At 34.8% G+C, this 17609-nt stretch overlaps 3 protein-coding genes across 4 annotated transcripts; 1 reads left to right on the top strand and 2 right to left on the bottom strand.

The window, feature by feature from the left end:
• Positions 1–202: 202 nt before the first annotated feature.
• On the bottom strand, positions 203–1125 carry LOC112600944 (ADP-ribosylation factor 2). Its single transcript, XM_025348302.1, has 2 exons — positions 995–1125; positions 203–874 (listed from the first exon to the last, which is right to left on the bottom strand). Exon 2 carries the CDS (start codon positions 847–849, stop codon positions 310–312), a length of 540 nt encoding a protein of 179 aa, XP_025204087.1. The 5' UTR covers positions 850–874; positions 995–1125; the 3' UTR covers positions 203–309.
• Positions 1126–1303: 178 nt separating this feature from the next.
• On the top strand, positions 1304–4947 carry LOC112600956 (dual specificity mitogen-activated protein kinase kinase 7-like). Its single transcript, XM_025348316.1, has 10 exons — positions 1304–1617; positions 1723–1874; positions 1945–2058; positions 2132–2359; positions 2419–2598; positions 2677–2891; positions 2970–3104; positions 3221–3322; positions 3390–3575; positions 3679–4947. Exons 1-10 carry the CDS (start codon positions 1482–1484, stop codon positions 4121–4123), a joined length of 1893 nt encoding a protein of 630 aa, XP_025204101.1. The 5' UTR covers positions 1304–1481; the 3' UTR covers positions 4124–4947.
• A 244-nt stretch (positions 4948–5191) lies between these two features.
• On the bottom strand, positions 5192–16777 carry LOC112600957 (protein obstructor-E). Of its 2 annotated transcripts, none has more exons than XM_025348318.1 (5): positions 16533–16777; positions 11910–12122; positions 11253–11441; positions 10904–11117; positions 5192–5421 (listed from the first exon to the last, which is right to left on the bottom strand). In XM_025348318.1, the coding sequence occupies exons 1-5, from the start codon at positions 16579–16581 to the stop codon at positions 5361–5363; spliced, it is 726 nt and encodes a 241-aa protein (XP_025204103.1). In that variant the 5' UTR covers positions 16582–16777; the 3' UTR covers positions 5192–5360. The 2 variants fall into 2 exon arrangements, with proteins under 2 accessions (XP_025204103.1, XP_025204102.1); XM_025348317.1 differs by lacking the exon at positions 5192–5421 and adding an exon at positions 7061–8099.
• Between the last annotated feature and the right edge of the window lie 832 nt (positions 16778–17609).

Here is a 17609-nt window from a genome sequence, read left to right as displayed (position 1 = left end):
ATCAAATTAAACATTACATAACAAGTAACATTAATAAAATGATAAAACAATTTCTCATATTTTAATTTTTTTTGTTTTAGTGTTATAATTTTTACATGTTAACATTTTACACCATTCATATGATTTATACTTATTTATTAAAGTCTGTACTATATATTATCCCAATATTAAAATAATATCTTTAGAAACAAAGAGATAAATAATAATAAATAATAATAAAATATTTGAAATTCTTAAGATTAAACCTATAAATGAATTAATCTTAAAGAATGATTAAAGGATGTTACAGTTGGCACAATGTGCTATATTTTATTTGGCTAGTTCATTTGACAGCCAATCCAATCCTTCATATAAACCGTTGCCTTGAGTTGCACACGTAGATTGAATGTACCACTTCCTCTGGTGCAGTTGATTCAGTCCAAGTTTGTTTGTGAGATCCGATACATTCATTGCATTAGGAAGATCTTGTTTGTTCGCAAATACTAACAACACAGCATCTCTGAGGTCGTCTTCTTGCAGCATGTTATGTAGTTCTCGTTCTGCTTCTGCTACTCTTTCTCGATCGTTAGAATCTACAACAAATATCAATCCCTGGGTGTTTTGGAAGTAGTGTCGCCACAAAGGACGAATTTTATCTTGGCCACCCACATCCCAAACTGTAAATGCAATATTTTTGTATTCAACAGTCTCAACGTTGAATCCTATTGTCGGTATGGTTGTGATAATTTCACCCAGTTTTAGCTTGTAAAGTATGGTAGTTTTACCAGCTGCATCCAAGCCAACCATTAGTATGCGCATTTGCTTTTTTCCGAACAAACGGGTGAAAACTGTTGATAATGTTAAGCCCATTGTATGTATTTTAGAAACAATATACCTGAAAAATCGTTATTGTTGAGTCTTTTGATAAAATTATTTAGGAGTAAACTAAGTCAGTTCAAATGTAAATTTGAATCGACCCTGAGTGAGTTTTAAATAAAATAACAATATAATTTACCCATTTATTGAGAAACTTCAGTGAAGTACGATGTTAACGACAGTAGTCGGGCGGAGTTAAACGAACGTCGACAAAATCGTCCTAAACAAGCACCAAATAGCCACATTTATATAAAATCGTCTTTGTTTTTCAACTTATATTATCATTCGTGTACGTGTATTATCATAGTGGCGGTGATAAGGTGTCTGAAGTAGATTGGCTATGCTGAAATCATATTGATTTTTTCGTTCTTAAAACACCGGTCCTACTGTACAGATCTGTCAAGGGTCCGTGATAAGAATAACATTGACAGACGATTTTGCTGCTAATAAAAATAACATCAAATTTAGTAATTGATAAATTTTCCCCGAAAACGGTGTTTAAAAATAGTTATTATTCTTTAATTTTTAAGTCTGTGATAGTTGTACCATGAGTTTGGGGATGTGTTGCGCGTCGTCACTAATTTGAGTTTAATTGATGAAATCACGATCAACAAGACTTGTCGAAAATGACCACTTCGTTTTTGGAGAACAAAATTTTGAATCTACAGGCCCGTTTGAAAGCGGACAACGATACTGTTGAGGACATGCCACCTCCATCACTCTCTAGTCCCAGACAGGGATCGGGGAGACGACCTAAACAACGTGAGTATGCGCACATTAGGTTTTTTCTTTTGTATTAATAGTAATGAAAAAGAGACCATCATGACCTTGATAATTACATCATAATTGGTTCTGGGTTGATTTTAGTTGGTGACATGGGAACACCGACTAGAACTCGTAAGCACATTGACCTACCAGTAAGTGTACTAATGCAGCCTCGGGTCGAGGATACTTCTGAAGTTGAAGTCAAGATGAAACAGATCATGAAAATGAGTGGTTTACTGACTATCAATGGAATCGTTAGTATAGTATTTTATGTTTACACTTTATAAGTTAATTATTGTTTAATCAATTTGTTTTGATATTTAGAAATATAAAACTGAGTTAAAAGATTTAGAGCATCTTGGAGAATTAGGAAGTGGTACGTGTGGTCACGTAGTAAGAATGTTACACAAACCCAGTAATACTGAAATAGCTGTTAAAGTGAGTTGTACTTTTTTAAATCGATTAATTGTGTGACTAATTATAAACTTATTCTCTTATCTATATTATTTAGCAAATGAGAAGGTCTGGAAATAGTGAAGAAAATAAACGTATTACCACTGATCTTGAAGTAGTACTCAAATCTCACGATTGTCCTTATATTGTTAAATGTTTGGGTGCATTTATTACTGAATCAGATGTGTGTATATGTATGGAATTAATGGCTACCTGTTTTGATCGTCTTTTGAGAAGACTCAAAGTACCAATTCCTGAAGATGTACTTGGGAAAGTTGCTTTACATGTTAGTATAAGAAATCCTTAAAATTAAATAATGTGAATAATGCTAATTTTGTGTTTTAGACTGTAAAAGCGTTAAGCTATTTAAAAGAGTCTCATGATGTTATACATAGAGATGTTAAACCATCAAACATTTTGCTCGATGAAAGGGGGAATGTAAAACTATGTGATTTTGGTATTTCGGGTAGATTAGTTGATTCTAAAGCTCGTACTAAAAATGCTGGATGTGCTGCTTATATGGCTGTATGTATTTCTTAATTAAGATATAAAATCAAACCAAAATTAATTTAATTGTTTTAATTAAATGTTGTGTTTTTTCAGCCTGAAAGAATTGAACCCAGACAACTGGATTATGATATACGATCTGATATTTGGAGTTTAGGTATTACATTGGTTGAATTGGCTACAGGTGTGTTTCCTTACCGTGATTGTAAATGTGATTTTGAAGTGTTAAGTCGAGTTTTAAATGATGACCCTCCTTCACTTCCTCAAGATCAAGAATTCACCTTAGAATTTAGAAACTTTGTATCTAGTTGGTGAGTATTTAGAAAATTTACTGAACAATTTAATTTACATACTTTTTTTTTTATTTTTAAATTTATTATTTTTTTTAGTTTGATAAAGGATTACAAAGTACGACCAAAATATAAACAATTATTAGAACACCCTTTTTTACAAAAATATATGGTAAAAACAGTGAATGTTGCTGAATGGTATGCTGAAGCTACAAGTCAAAATACAATACTCAAGTAATTTTAGCGATATCTATGGTTTATGACTTTAGTTGTTAATATTTTAATTGTGTAGCTGATGTTTCAATAAATTAATAAAAAAAATTTTCATTTATAAATTATATAATTTACAGAGTAGCAAAACCAGCTGTAGAAAACGTTCCTATTAGTGTCCATAAGATGTCAGATAATCAATTTCCTTCATTAAGTTTAACTGATAAAAACAAAATCAATGGGTTAGTATAAGTAGTTATATGTTAAAACAACTATAATAAATGTGTATTTGATTGTTACTCTGTTTAGAAATGTGGTAATTGACTCTCCAAAACCTGTAAAACGTTTCCCAAGTATAGAAATGCCTCCTTCAGTGTTATTGTCACCGTATAAACAATTGACGGGACAATTAACAAATGGTGGTAATGTTTCTGCAAATACTAGTCCATTAGTACTGCAACGGTTTTATCATCAACAAAATCAACATCATTCTAGGTGAAAATATTGAAATAGATTATTTGAAATTATTCATGATAAATTAAAACATTTTTAATTTCATGTTTATTAAAGTAAATTTAACCTAACTTTTATTTTTTAGGTCATCTTCTGTATCTCCAAGTCGGTTTGAACGAAATACTCCTAGAGAAATTAATCCCTCAGATTCACCAAAACCTAGTCCAAGGAAGAGTCTGATTTCTACCTACCTCAAATTCGCTCCATGGAGCAAAACTCCTCCTAGTCCTCCACCACGAAACCAAAACACACCAGCAATTTCATCACCTTTAGTAACAAGACGTGAGGTGTGTCCTGCCTCTCCAGCACCTATACGTAAGACTTTTGAAGGTTCTCCAGCCTTATCTAGACGATATGTATCTCCTGTTCCACCAACTCCTCCGCCACGTCGCCTATCAGAAAGTGGATCGTCTCCTTTACACACATTTTACCAACAACGATTATTTGGTCAACCAAAATTGGATGAAAAAGATCGAAGATATACACCTCAACCACGTAGACGTGTCGTTTGCCAGTTTAACGATATATGACAACTACTGTGTGGACAGAGACGTAAAGAATCTGTTCCCAAAAACAGTGAGTGAACTACACTGTTTAATTAGAACATTATAATATAAATTATTAAATCATGTTCGATAAAAAATATTTAATTTAGCAATTTAAAAAGACAATTTATACATAATATAATATTATTAAATTATGAAAAACAATGTTAAACACTTTATAACTAATTAATTGTATGACAGATCTAGTTACTATTCATTTCGCTGAAAATTACTTTTTAATTTTTTTTTGTTAATTTTTTTTACTTGATGCACATTTCATTATTGTTACATGTGTTGAACAGTTGTGTAATTGCAACTAGCAATTCAGATCCAATTATAGTATAATATTAATATTTTATGGGAATGTTTATCAAACATGAACATGAAACTTAACTGGTAACCAGTTCCTTATTTGTCTATTAACTGGTGAATCTACTCGCTAAATTCTTATTATTAAGAAAGTGAGTATATTATTATGGATTTATTATATTATATTATATTATATTATATTACAACATAATTTATATGATCTATTTAAAAATACATTTTGTACAACAGCACTTTGATTTGAGCAAAGTTCATTTAGTGTAGTTAAATCAAAAACCTTGACAGCCATTTATTTATTTATTATTATTATTTTATATTTTGCTACTTACATTTGTGTATTAATATTTTTTTTGTGTTCTGTTTTAAATTGTTTGCTCAATTTGTTTGTTTTTTTTTTTTTTTTTTTAATGTGACTAGTCACGGTGTCACAGCCGAAATGTCTCAGGTTATATTACCCGCATATAATGTATCTTACTGTGATTTTTTAAACATTTTAATTTGCTTCATTGTGTACCAAGTTTTATAGTTAAATATTTTAGCTTACATTATGTCTATACAAACTTAAATATTATATATTATAAGCAATATATAACCTATATATATATATATATATTTATTTATATATATTACGTTCTAGTCATGATATATAAATATTATTGTTTCAGAATGATATTTTGTATAAAGTTAAGAAATTATGTTATTTGATCAAAACAATATAATACAATATATAAAAAAAAGCATTTATTTTTTGGCAAGCACATTATATGTATATATAATTTGTATTTTGACATCATTAACAACATGTTTTTGGTATCTTAGTCAATGCCCATTTTTATTTGGCTCTCGTTGTATGTAATATTCTTTGGTTCAGTTTGATGAATTGTGTAGCTCACAATCAACGTCTGTATCCAATTTTTCGAAGTGCTTTTAGGTCAACATCTCCGTAGTAATCTTCACTATAAATGTTAAATAAATATTGAAATATTAATCATAATGTTTGTTTTGGTTTATTAAAAATGTGTGATCTTTAAATTACGTTGAAAATGATTTAATTAAATATATACGTAAATAAATTATTAATGTGTTAATATTTCATACTTATTCTTTTTATTCTATTGTTAGGTTTGTTAACTGCTGCATCGCGCACGATTATGCTTTAAAGATTTTGTTTCATAGATTTTTACTTAGTGATCAAAAAACAAAATAAAGCTTTTTCATGCAACGTTCTGTATTGGCTATTAAGTGTACATAATAATACCATTCAGCTGTTCGAGCAGAGTAGTGCGCAAAATTTTCGCAGTAATTGTTCGCATTCGTGTCCGTTCGTTTATTATCGTTCCAACATATGGTAATTTTTAAAATTAGAAATCCTATTAAAAACCGAACGGTGTCGGTAACTATTATAAGGGTTAATATACATTGTAATAATAATACATTATTCCTTTTTAATCGACACTACGTAACAGCTGCGATTGTATATTTGTATGAAATTGTTTTTAGGTGCGTGTTTAAATTCAATTTAGTAAGGGTACAGTTCGTCGGGTTTCGACCGCGTCTAAATTCTCATTAAATTCTTGTCGAATAAAATGTTTTTTTACTCGTGTCCTATCGTTCGATCGCCGCTACATACGACGCTAATGGATTTTTCCGTTGAAGTCTGTTGATTTCGATACCAATCGAAATGTCTATATTATGTTATTTAAAGTGCCTACGCCTTGTAACACTGTTTTGCAATTTAATCAACACATTATTTTTCATGCATTTTTAAGAGAACAACTTATTACGGATAATCGGGTTAAAGTTAATAATAATAAATTGTTACCGCTATATACTTTTAGCAAAACCAACTTGCTCGATCGCAAATTAAGTAGCACAGCTTATTATTTTATAATAATACAATCAGGAATTGCAGGCAATTAGGTGTGTACCTACTGTACGAATATCGGAACGACAAACGTGAATGCTTAAACAAGATAATATTGTAAGTACTACACATCAAGGTATCCAATTTAAAGTTCTACAATCTCAAAAACAAGATTGCGGATGTTTTGAACCTGTCTAAGTTTTTAAAAATCATTTACAACACGAGAATCAAAAGTTACAAATATCTACCTATTGTTGAAACGCTTGTATTATGTGTAGATATGAAAGAAGAGTTTATGTTAGTTGCATGCAAGAGACGTGTTTTTTATAATATATAATATTAATTATATACGATTATATTATGTACATCTTAGGTGTGTTTTACTGTTACGCTCGCTGTTATTAAATATTTATTTATTGTACCTTGGTATTCGAAACGTCGTAACCTTTTATAGGCGCAGGTCACAGGACGAGTTTGATTTTATAAATTATTATTTATTGCGATAGAATAATAATTATCATGACGAAGGCAGCGATAAGTGATGAACAATATAGAAATATGTGTATTCAAATATATATATATATATATATTTATATTAATATATTTACTATAATAACTATGTTTTTAATCTAATCATAATAAAATAATGAATTATTAATAAACTTACATTAATAAAAAACATAATTATTACAAAGACAAGTACATATATTGTAAAAATAAAGAGCGTAATTTGTACAAAATATTTTTCATATAGTAATTTATTATAAATTGAATTAATTATTTTATACATATATATTTAAAACTGCAATTTATCGTGAACGGGACAATGTGGATTTACCTACCAATAAAATATAACGATTGGGGTTTTAATACATCTATGAAGTAATAAATGCACATATCGTGTTGTGAATAAACTATCGGGTATAATTAAATATATATGTATATATTTTTTTTTTGATTTTTGCACTTAAATACGAAAATAATTATATTAACAAGTGTGTGTATTGGTGATAGGAGTGCCCAGCGGCAGCAGTAAAAGTAGCAATTTGCGGTTGCAGCTGCAGCCGCCACCGTCGCATAAATGTGTTTACCGTAATTGTTTACAATTAATCACGGGAACAGGGATAAATTACATAGGGGATTAGGGGAACGGACGGAACAGTCGGTCGAATTCGAGTACGACGTCGTTTAAAAAAAAAAAAGCGTATAAAAAAAAAGGAAACAAAATAATACTAAGTATAATAATAATTAAAAAAAAAAAAAAACGTATTAAATTGTGTGAGCACCTGCTTATATATCCTCTGTACATAAATCGTTATTTTTATACGCGTCGGACCGAGGACAGTATGTGATATAGCATGGGTTGGAGGGAAGGAGAGAAAATTCGGTGCTCACGCAATTCAAAAACCGTAAGTTCTAAAAAAAAAAAAATTCAAAAAGTCAGTGTGTTTGTGTGTTTGTGTATGTGTGTCCGTCACCGCGGGCGAGTTACGCCGCTGCCACTGTTGTCCTCTCGTCTAAGCGTCTTCGTAGTCTTTGGACGACTGCGAGGAGACGGGAAGTTGTTGGGGTTGTGGCCTGCTGGACTGCTGTTGTTGGGGTTGCGGCCTGTTTGACTGCTGTTGTTGCCTCTGTGGCTGTGCCTTGGGTGCCGCCGGTGCGGGCTTGGACTCGGCCGAAGATGATTGTTGTTTCGACTTGTTGTCCAGTCCGGACAATAGTTCGCTCTTCCTGATCGCCTTCAGGTCCAAGTCGCCGTAGTAGTCCTCACTGCGTACACACATAGGTAGGTTTGTTTTGATTTTTTTTTTTTACTCCGTCCACGGTCGTCGCCGAGTCGTTATTATACTTATATTAATACTACTATGCTAATTTATATCACTAAACGTATATGTAGTATCACTACCTATACAAATGTCAACGCATTATAATGTACACATATAAATATTTACGCGTTAATATTTATGCATTTTATGTGTGTGTGTGTGTGTGAATATTTGAAGAATAGTCTTAAAAAAACCCGAAGGATGCGCCTGAGATAAAAAAAATTCAACATAGTATTGAAGAAACATTAAAAAGTTACGATGTAATGTACAAATATTTATTGTGTACACACAGGTATACACGGTGTCATTGAGTACAATTCGAAGGTAGCGGGTCGATTTTCAGGTTGTCGTTGAAAAAAAAAAACGTAATGTAAATTGCAATAATTATCGACTTAACAGGTTTTGGCCGAGCACCGCCTAATATTATGCGACATCGCCTCGGAACCTACTTTATATTATTATGTAATTGCGCGTACATAATATTATGTTATTGAATTTCATATCGGACAATAATTGCAGCGGGATAGGTGTCGAGCACACAACTGCAGCAGTTGAACTCGGGCCAATTATGAATTGAATTTCGTGCAAGCATCATGACCACATAAAAAACCGAACCCGGGGCGGAATGCCTGCACCGGAAAGATGGCGGTGACGCGCGGAACGTGTACGGCGTAATATTAAACGCGTCGTGCTGAGGAATTCGTGTTACAGCAGGTATTTAAATTTTTTTTTACCTCAGTGGTAAGACGGTGTGCACTCGGCGTATAGACTCGGCACGGACGATTTTCCCACTCCTCGGGACGGCGTTTTTCATTTCATTGGCAACGCGATCGATTATCTCACATGGTGTTTTAAATTTAAATATCACGCGGTCGGATAAAACGTTAAATTAAATCGTTATTATATGGTTACTATACGACGTTATATACGCGTGCAACGTGTAGGAATACATAGTAGGTACCTATAATGCTAGACCGGGAACTTTTTCTTCTATCGCCGCGGGTTAAAAATCCGTAGGTAGTCGTCGCCCGCGTCGGTACGTAGGACAACAAATATTTATATATACCTATTACTGCAGAGCGTTGTAGCTGTTTATATATATATATATATACATATACATATAATCAGTAGTCTGTATAATACATGGAAGCGTAGTATCGCTTTCACTTTTTGTGGTTCAAACGCCGTGATACACATTTACATTTTTTAACGATTTCGGACGATATAATATTTTAATTGTATTTGTATAAACACGTCTGTGCGCATGATATATCTCAGGCACATACCACGAAGTTAACTCAACACATGCATACAACACACACACACACACACATTTATAGATATTTGTACAATTAAAACCTATATCTATATCGTTATGCACGCACACACCCGGTCATTATATAATTACGTTGTATGTGTTGTGTCTGGTTTGCGTGTTTATATATATATATATATATGTATATCATTATGGAAACGAAGTTATTAAATATATATATATATATATAAGTAGGTACATATATCTAATATATATTTTGGCTCAGAGATTACGGTGATATTTCGTTCTAGCTGCGTCTGGAACGCTCAATTGGCCCGTGAAACTGTCTACGTATAACATTTGTATTTATATATATATATGTATATATTATACCGCACTAATATCGTGTATAAAAAACGTTTTCACACTTGACTGTTGCAAAAATGATTATAATATGCCTCTCTCTGATGCAGTGGTTTATAATTTCGTATCTGCACACGTGGGTATCTGTATATTATAATTGCGAATTGATATTAAATGTTTGTATTCGTAAAAGCGCTTTCGCAAAAGGAAAAAAATAAAGAAACAATATCCGTAAAACGATAGGATAATATCTATATAATATATAGATAATAATTGGTTGGCACCTTTGAAGTGTTCTGTGTTTGTGGTTTTTCTTCACCGATGCAATGCGCACATTAACTACTAAGTTTATTATGTAATGTAATTTGTGTATGTACTGTACGTACGCGTATAGGCACTGCGAATATCAGAGCGCGTGTGTGTCGGAGACTTAAACGATTCGAAAGAGAAAAACTGTGTATATCAGTATACATATTTTATAGAAGAAAACGTCTGAGAAGTGCTCTCATCTGACGGTTTGAAGACCGCATGCAGCCATATCATGCACGCCGAGATGTTAATCGTATGTATAATATGTTTATAAGTAATTTCTTCACACGTACTCACTAACTTTTTCGAGAAAGGGTGTTTGATGGTTTGTCGAAACATTACATCCACGGTTTTTAGGTGATTATAACAGTGTTAAATCATTACCGAAAAATTAAACAAAAATAATATTCGTTTATCATCTGATTTCAATTTAACGACGTTTAGGTACCTATCTTAAAAAGTTTATTAGATTTAACTTGCGATTTCATATACCCCGTAAATATAAATAGATAACATTGTTTTATTCGCAAACAGATTTAATAGATGGTTAATACCTATACATTTAGTAGAATATATATTTATGTGTCCTAGATCTTTGCATATTATTACACCGAATATTGTTTTGATGTGTGAACATAAATCACTGCGAAGTACACCTGTACTATGCGATTTGTATGTCATAAGCGTAATCAGTATAACATTCATTCATTACTGTATCACATGTTAGGTCTATTATATTTTGTAGAGAATGAGTAGTGAGTACACGCGTCGAAATACTTGAAGTATAAAAATTATAGTTTATATATGTCGTGTTTGCATACCATCCGGGAACGTCCTCGGGGTTTTCACAGCTTCCACTGCCGTCGGAATCGCCGATCTTGAAAACTGTGCCGATCGGGCAACCGTATTCTCTGGGTGTGCCTTCCAAGCAGATGTAGTATTTTCTGCAGTCGTCTGGGTGAGCGTGTCTACTGAAAGATCCTACGGAAGCCAATACTTCACCAGCGGCCGGGCAGTTGAAACCGTTTGCTACTTCTACGGTAGACCACAAAATAATAATCATAAGTACGCCGTAATTCAAATCGATGTCCGCGTTATTGTGTATTTATAATTCAAGTATGTTTGACCAAAATACTACCTGTATAAAATTATTTTATGAAATATACTAACCTTCAACTTTGCATTCAGGTACTTGGTCGGCCCACATGCACACTCTGGATTCGCGATCGTAAGCTAGACCCGGAGAACATTGATATCTGCTGGCTTCACCTCCCCAACAGTTCCAGAAGGTATCACACTTGACGTCATCAGGGAAGATTCCGTATAATCTAGGACAGTGAGGCGTGCTGATGGCAGGTTCTGCAGTGGATAAATTATTCAAATTATTTTCACGATACGACATAATATCATTTAATTATTATTACAGATATAATATGTTTAATTATTGTACGATAGGGTAAAGTTAGCACCGACGATGATTTTAATTTAAGAAGCAAAAAATATACAGTATACACGTTAGGTCACCTAACGAGGAGTGAAAAATATAAAACAATAAGAGTCGTAATAACACAATGAAAACCCCAAGGAAGAAGACTTTGAGCCATACCGAGGAAAATACGGATTGTAGAAGGCTTAAGAAGTTTAGAATCGAAAAATATGTAGAGACAGGTTTCAAAGTGCAATTATACTCTTCGTGATAGTATAGTTATGCCCGAAAGAAGTAAAGAAGATATGTATCAAAGGTTTTACACGCGACGGGCGGTCGCAGCAAATTTTATGGAAATCGACGTTTAAAGTTATTATATAATATTGTTGACTGAGTCTTACCCAATTGTGATCTAGCGCCGCAGTCAACGTTGTGTAAGTAATCACAGTTCTCTTTCAGGTACTTGGGGTCGGTGTCGTCGAACGCCAGACCATTACCGCAAGTCTTTAGCTCGGCCACGTTGTTGTCGCACTTCCAGTACTTGTCGCACGAAGAGCTGTGTGGGTAGAACCCGTAGTCGTCCGGGCACTTGAACTCTTCCCTCTGGCCGTGAACTGTGAATATACATACGAAAAGTACATTATTATTTATTACATATAGTATTACATAGGCACGACAATGACGGTGGTCGATGACGATGACGACAAATTATAATGTTAATAAACATACCGCGGCGCTCGTTAGGTATACTATTACTATTATTATTATATAGTTGTTTCCCAGGACCTTGGGGCGTGCCCCATTGTGTCCGGTCGTCTTATGCAATGCGTCGCTAAGACGGCGGAGGTATTCAAAACGTGGTAGTCGACAACGACGACGACGACGATGACGTTATGTAATTATAATATTTTTGTGCTCACAAACACATGCACACTCGAGTTATTAGAATTTAGAATACACGTATTGTATTTAATAATGATGATAATAGTAATAAATAATAATAATATCACATGCGTTGTGGTCGGACCACTGCAGCGTGTCGCGGCGCACAACACCTATACAGAAAACGCGTATACAATAATATTGTAATCGCCTCCGGAGCCATGGGATTCTATATCGCGCGATGACCTTTAGATGGGTATGATCGCAAGTATGATTCTGCAGCTTTTTTTTTCATCTCGTTTCTCTTCGTCATATTATTATCTATGTCTCGTTGTTATACATTACTTTACGCGTCCGTCGGCATGTGTGCACACAATTGGTATACGAAAACAATTGTCACTTTACCCTCCCCGGGCCAGCCCGCCCACGAGTTTGTACGCGTAACGCGTCCGCACATTATATTGCGACGGATGTGTTGTATACCTACGTAAGTAAGTACAATTAATATATTATGTATAGATGATTTTTTTTTTTTATGGTGTCCGCGTAGCGGTAGATATAGTTATTCTGTAACCGTAGGCGATTACGAAACACCGGGAATGGAACTCGCCCCGGGTTTCTGGGTCAAAAATGACGATGATAATAATTATGACACACGACGTATATAGATAATAATAATAATAATAATGTATTAATACGTGCGTGCTATATAATAATAATACATAATATACGTAGTTGTATCCAGTTTTGACTATATACGTAGGTACGACCGGCGGCGGCGACAGTGGTCATTCTTGTGGGTCACACACGCGATGTCCCGCCGGCGCATCAAATGAAGATTGCAGCCGGTTTTCGCTGAACAGACGAATTCATATTTTTTATTTCCACACTGCAGCTCGTTATTTTATAATCTCATTATAGGTCGCCCGTGTTACGCGCGAAAACGAAGAAGGACAATTTATTTGTAATAAAAAAAAACGGATCTACAACGACGATAGTATGCGTATTAACACTATTAATTCTCCTCTCTCTCTCTCTCACTCTCACTCAATATATATAAATATATAATATTATAATATATTCAATGCATTGTAATGTGTCTCGCCCGCGAGTGTCGTAACCATGTGCGTTTATGGATCTCCGACTGTATCGATTGTTGCGTAAACGTATAAACTATACGTAAGTACAAGACCCTTGCCATCACCCACCCCCTCCCACACACACACACACACACATACACACACATAAGCTTCACAAGTATTGTGCTCCGTTGAATATTATTAAATCGTAATATAGTTACGAATTTACGATGAATGCGTCGAGTGCGAGTATATTACCGATTCGTGTGACCGATCGACAATATAATACATAATACGATATTTTATGAATTTAATATAGGTAATATATTGTTATATCATATTACGATACGACCGCGGACGGACGGTTGCAGGAAGACGAAAACCGGACTGTGGCTAGACCAAGCCCAAGCAAATACGGCGGCGGCGTCGTCGTCGTCAATAGAAAGCGAACTCGTTTTTATGGTCCTAGGCAATGGGTGCGAATATGTAGTAATAATAATAATAATAATATCAAACGCACGCGCGCGCTGCATAATCTCGTTACATACGACATTCTTTAGCAGAGAAAACGGAATTATATTATTATTATCATTATCATTATTATATCACACGGCCAGTATGTTATGTCGTATAATATATATTTATTTGTCTGCATAACACAATACACATACACACACACACAGGCACAACACACATATATAATATATAGGTTATCGCCCTTGTTAGGCGTGCCTAAAAGTTGACAAAAGTCTTTATCTCCGTATACGCGTTAATATATTATACACTTAGGTATTAGTATCTAATATATATATATATAATATACCATAATATGTATACGGAGTGCGAGCAGTATATGATAATTGCGTAATTGATAATGTATGCGCGTTTTCCGTGAGCTCACCGATCGTGTCGACTCGTTTTAATATTATTATTAGGTATCGGCAATCCATTATTCATTAGACGTTGTCACATTTTGGAGTGGCCGTCGTCGCTAGAGGTGAGTGGCCGCCCCGTCACAGCCGGTGTAAGCAGACGGATAGAGAGAAAGATATAGAAATAGAGAGAAAGAGAGAGAGAGAATTAATAAGAGAAAGAAAGAGAGAGAGAGAGACAGAGAAAAAGGGTTAGGCAGTGGCGTTACGTCTCCTCAGTCTTTAGGTTTTAAAACGTCTTGGCCATTACGCAACATACACAAACACGAACACACCTCCTAGTCTTCCGGTTCACGAAAATCGAGTAAAAAACGCGCGTTTATGCGTCTTAAACCTCTCCCTCTCACTGCCACCCCACGTCGTCCCTATCGCCTCAAGGTTACCTTACGAGCATTACACACAAACACCGTACAGTCTATACGGGCACTTTTTATAATATGTGGGCACTTTTAATTATTATAATATCCGTTGTCATTTTTCCACCTTTCCTGTCACACGCGTAAACATCTATCATAACAGGTACGTGCTCACTCTCGTATGACCGCACCCTGAGAGATACTTATCTGCTTACTCGTTTTGATGCGCCCATCTTTGATTACATTATCGTGTTATACTTTGCGCGCATAAGAAGCGAACGGCGTCTGACGACCTGTTGATATGACGCTCATCTATACAGGTGATGGACGCATGGACGCAAGATCGTAAGTGCGCTATCGTCGTGTAAAAATAAGCAGTAACAAATTATTTCTAAAAACTACCGCCTGAGATGGAAAAAAGCATGTGTACAGTACTACCCGCAGATCAGATTTTAGGGGTCATTGTGAATGACGAGGAGGAGCTTTTCCACTGCATGTCACTTTTTGTATTGGCAACTCGCGTTTATAATAATTTTTTTTTTGTTGAATTTGGTTTTCTTATCAAGTTTATATTATGACTTATATGAAATTAACTACTATTGCCAACAGTTTACAATTACAAGAAGGGATGCGAAATTTTGAATACATAGACGTATTCAAATAATAGTCCAACATTAGGAAAAATATTGTCAATATTTCTGTTAGGAAAGAAATGGAAATTTACCTACCGCACATACTTATCTCTCCAATTTCTGTGTGCTTATTTAATCAATTTTTTTCGTGTTTTGTATATTACACTATTGCTGACGGGATTGTTTGTGTGCATATTACGCGTATGTGGAAATACGTTTCGCACGGATAACAGAATTTTCTATGTATACCTATATACTACGATGCATAAGAGGAAGAAACTTGTCAAAATTTCACTTTTCCCACACCGTTGACAGACCACAAACATGATATAGGTTAGGTAGTTTGATTGAAATTTTTTTATTTTTCTTTCACTCTTTGTCGTTCCTACATGCGCCATATACACATTAATGATATACTACCTATATAAGCATGTTACTACGTATACATTATATTATTAATATGTCGAGCGTACTGCACAATGTTGCCTGCCTGAACAATATCATTATAATACGCCATAATTTGCGGTACGCGCGACATATATAAGTCACACCATTACCCACGACTATAATTTAATTTACGTACGCGCATTATATCGTATTATACCCATAATCGCGTATATTTTATTGCTTCACCGATCTCTTCGTGTCCGGGTTGCATGATGTAACACATCGCATACGCGTTGTATATATGTGTGTCGCGTTGTATGCTTACGGATTTTCGGTAATGCGAACACAACGAACTGCGTTACATAAACCGACGATAATATGTCGAAAAACACACAAACCAACCGTACCAATCGCATCTTATACAATATTATTAAGATACGCGCACCTATAGGAGTGGACTATAGGATGCGTTGTGGTGGTTTTTTTACTAGACCTCTCGTTACGGGCCGAAGAAAATACGTTGTACAAGACGATTGAGTAGCGGTAGGTGTGTCCAAACTCTCGGAACGTGAAGATTTTTTGTCAAAAAAAATTCACGTCTACGATGATACCCGCGATTTCCGAGACGATATAAAACGCTGACCAGTGTATTATTGTATTGTGGAGTATGCAAAGACATTGCAGCACATTATACGATTATTCGCTGCACAATGGTATATTTCAATATAATATTATCTACCGGCGCGCAGTTGTTACCTTGGTATGCGGCGATGAGCAAGACGGAAGCGAGTAGATAGATCTTCATCTTGACGAGGACCGCGTTCAATAAAATTTAACAGTGGTAATGGTGTATGAGATACGGCGACGTCTAAATCACTCGGAAAAAAAAATAATACAATGACAGTAGTAGAGTAATATTATGAAATGGTAAAATCAAATTCACTTTCGCGAGCGGTAACGCGATGATCGGCACTGGTGAGCGACCAGTGCTCGCCTCTTGTTTTATATGCACGTCCTACCTGACGCGACCTCAGCCCCACTTGAGTATTCCAGTCGTGTGAGATTCGAAATCCAAAAAGAAAAAAAAAATAATAATAAGAAGAAACAACGTACGCTCATACGCGCAAGCGCACGCACACACTCGTTCATATATGCATTCACACACACATACACACACACACACACAAATACACGCACGCACGTATTGTTATACGTGATTTTTTATAAATCTGGACTACGCCCAGCGGGACCGCCGCTGCAGAGCTTTACATCGGTGCATTGTACCGCCTATACACGTTTTTTACGGATTATTATGGCGAGAAAAAAAAAAGAAAAAGAAAAAGAAACAATAACAAATATAGTAAAGCGCACACGATACGATTTAATGCATTTCATTGTTGCATGTTATGTGTGTAATGTCGTCGCTGCTGTACAGTCGTATATGGGGTGTTAAGCAGGGCGTTTACGCTGTTTGCGTATACATTATGTGTTATAATAGTCGTCGACGTCTCGTCCTTGACGGTCAATTGTACGACTTACTCCTTTTTTTTTTTTTTTCTTGTACATTTCAAATTTTTCGTCGCTTGCGACTGGGATCCTTCGTCGTCGTCCTCGGGAATCGCGCGCGCGCCGGAAGAATTTTTATTTTAAGTACATATATCGCGCGGTTGACCTGAAAACGGTCACATACGTCTATATAATAATACATTATATTTATATAGGTATAGTATTCTTTTTTTATTGTAAAATCGTATATTACACAAATTCGTCGTCTTTGTCGTCCGAGAGTACGTTAAATATACTATTATATTAGGCATTACATTCGTATTACGC

The sequence above is a fragment of the Melanaphis sacchari genome, unplaced genomic scaffold, assembly GCF_002803265.2.
Source record: "Melanaphis sacchari strain LSU unplaced genomic scaffold, SCAv2.0 Contig73_pilon_pilon, whole genome shotgun sequence".
In the NCBI taxonomy this organism is placed as follows: Eukaryota; Metazoa; Arthropoda; class Insecta; order Hemiptera; family Aphididae; genus Melanaphis; species Melanaphis sacchari.
This window is presented reverse-complemented; position numbering and strand designations above follow the sequence as displayed.

Excerpts from the sequence above, each read along its gene's own strand:
- LOC112600944 (XM_025348302.1), bottom strand. The coding sequence starts at position 849 with ATGGGCTTAACATTATCAACAGTTTTCACCCGTTTGTTCGGAAAAAAG.
- LOC112600956 (XM_025348316.1), top strand. The coding sequence starts at position 1,482 with ATGACCACTTCGTTTTTGGAGAACAAAATTTTGAATCTACAGGCCCGT. Across the intron at positions 3,105-3,220 it reads AGTCAAAATACAATACTCAA|AGTAGCAAAACCAGCTGTAG; the intron begins GTAATTTTAGCG and ends TATAATTTACAG. Across the intron at positions 3,323-3,389 it reads GATAAAAACAAAATCAATGG|AAATGTGGTAATTGACTCTC; the intron begins GTTAGTATAAGT and ends TACTCTGTTTAG.
- LOC112600957 (XM_025348317.1), bottom strand. The coding sequence starts at position 16,581 with ATGAAGATCTATCTACTCGCTTCCGTCTTGCTCATCGCCGCATACCAA. Across the intron at positions 11,442-11,909 it reads CGGCGCTAGATCACAATTGG|AACCTGCCATCAGCACGCCT; the intron begins GTAAGACTCAGT and ends TATCCACTGCAG. Across the intron at positions 8,100-10,903 it reads CCCGAGGACGTTCCCGGATG|TGAGGACTACTACGGCGACT; the intron begins GTATGCAAACAC and ends GTGTGTACGCAG.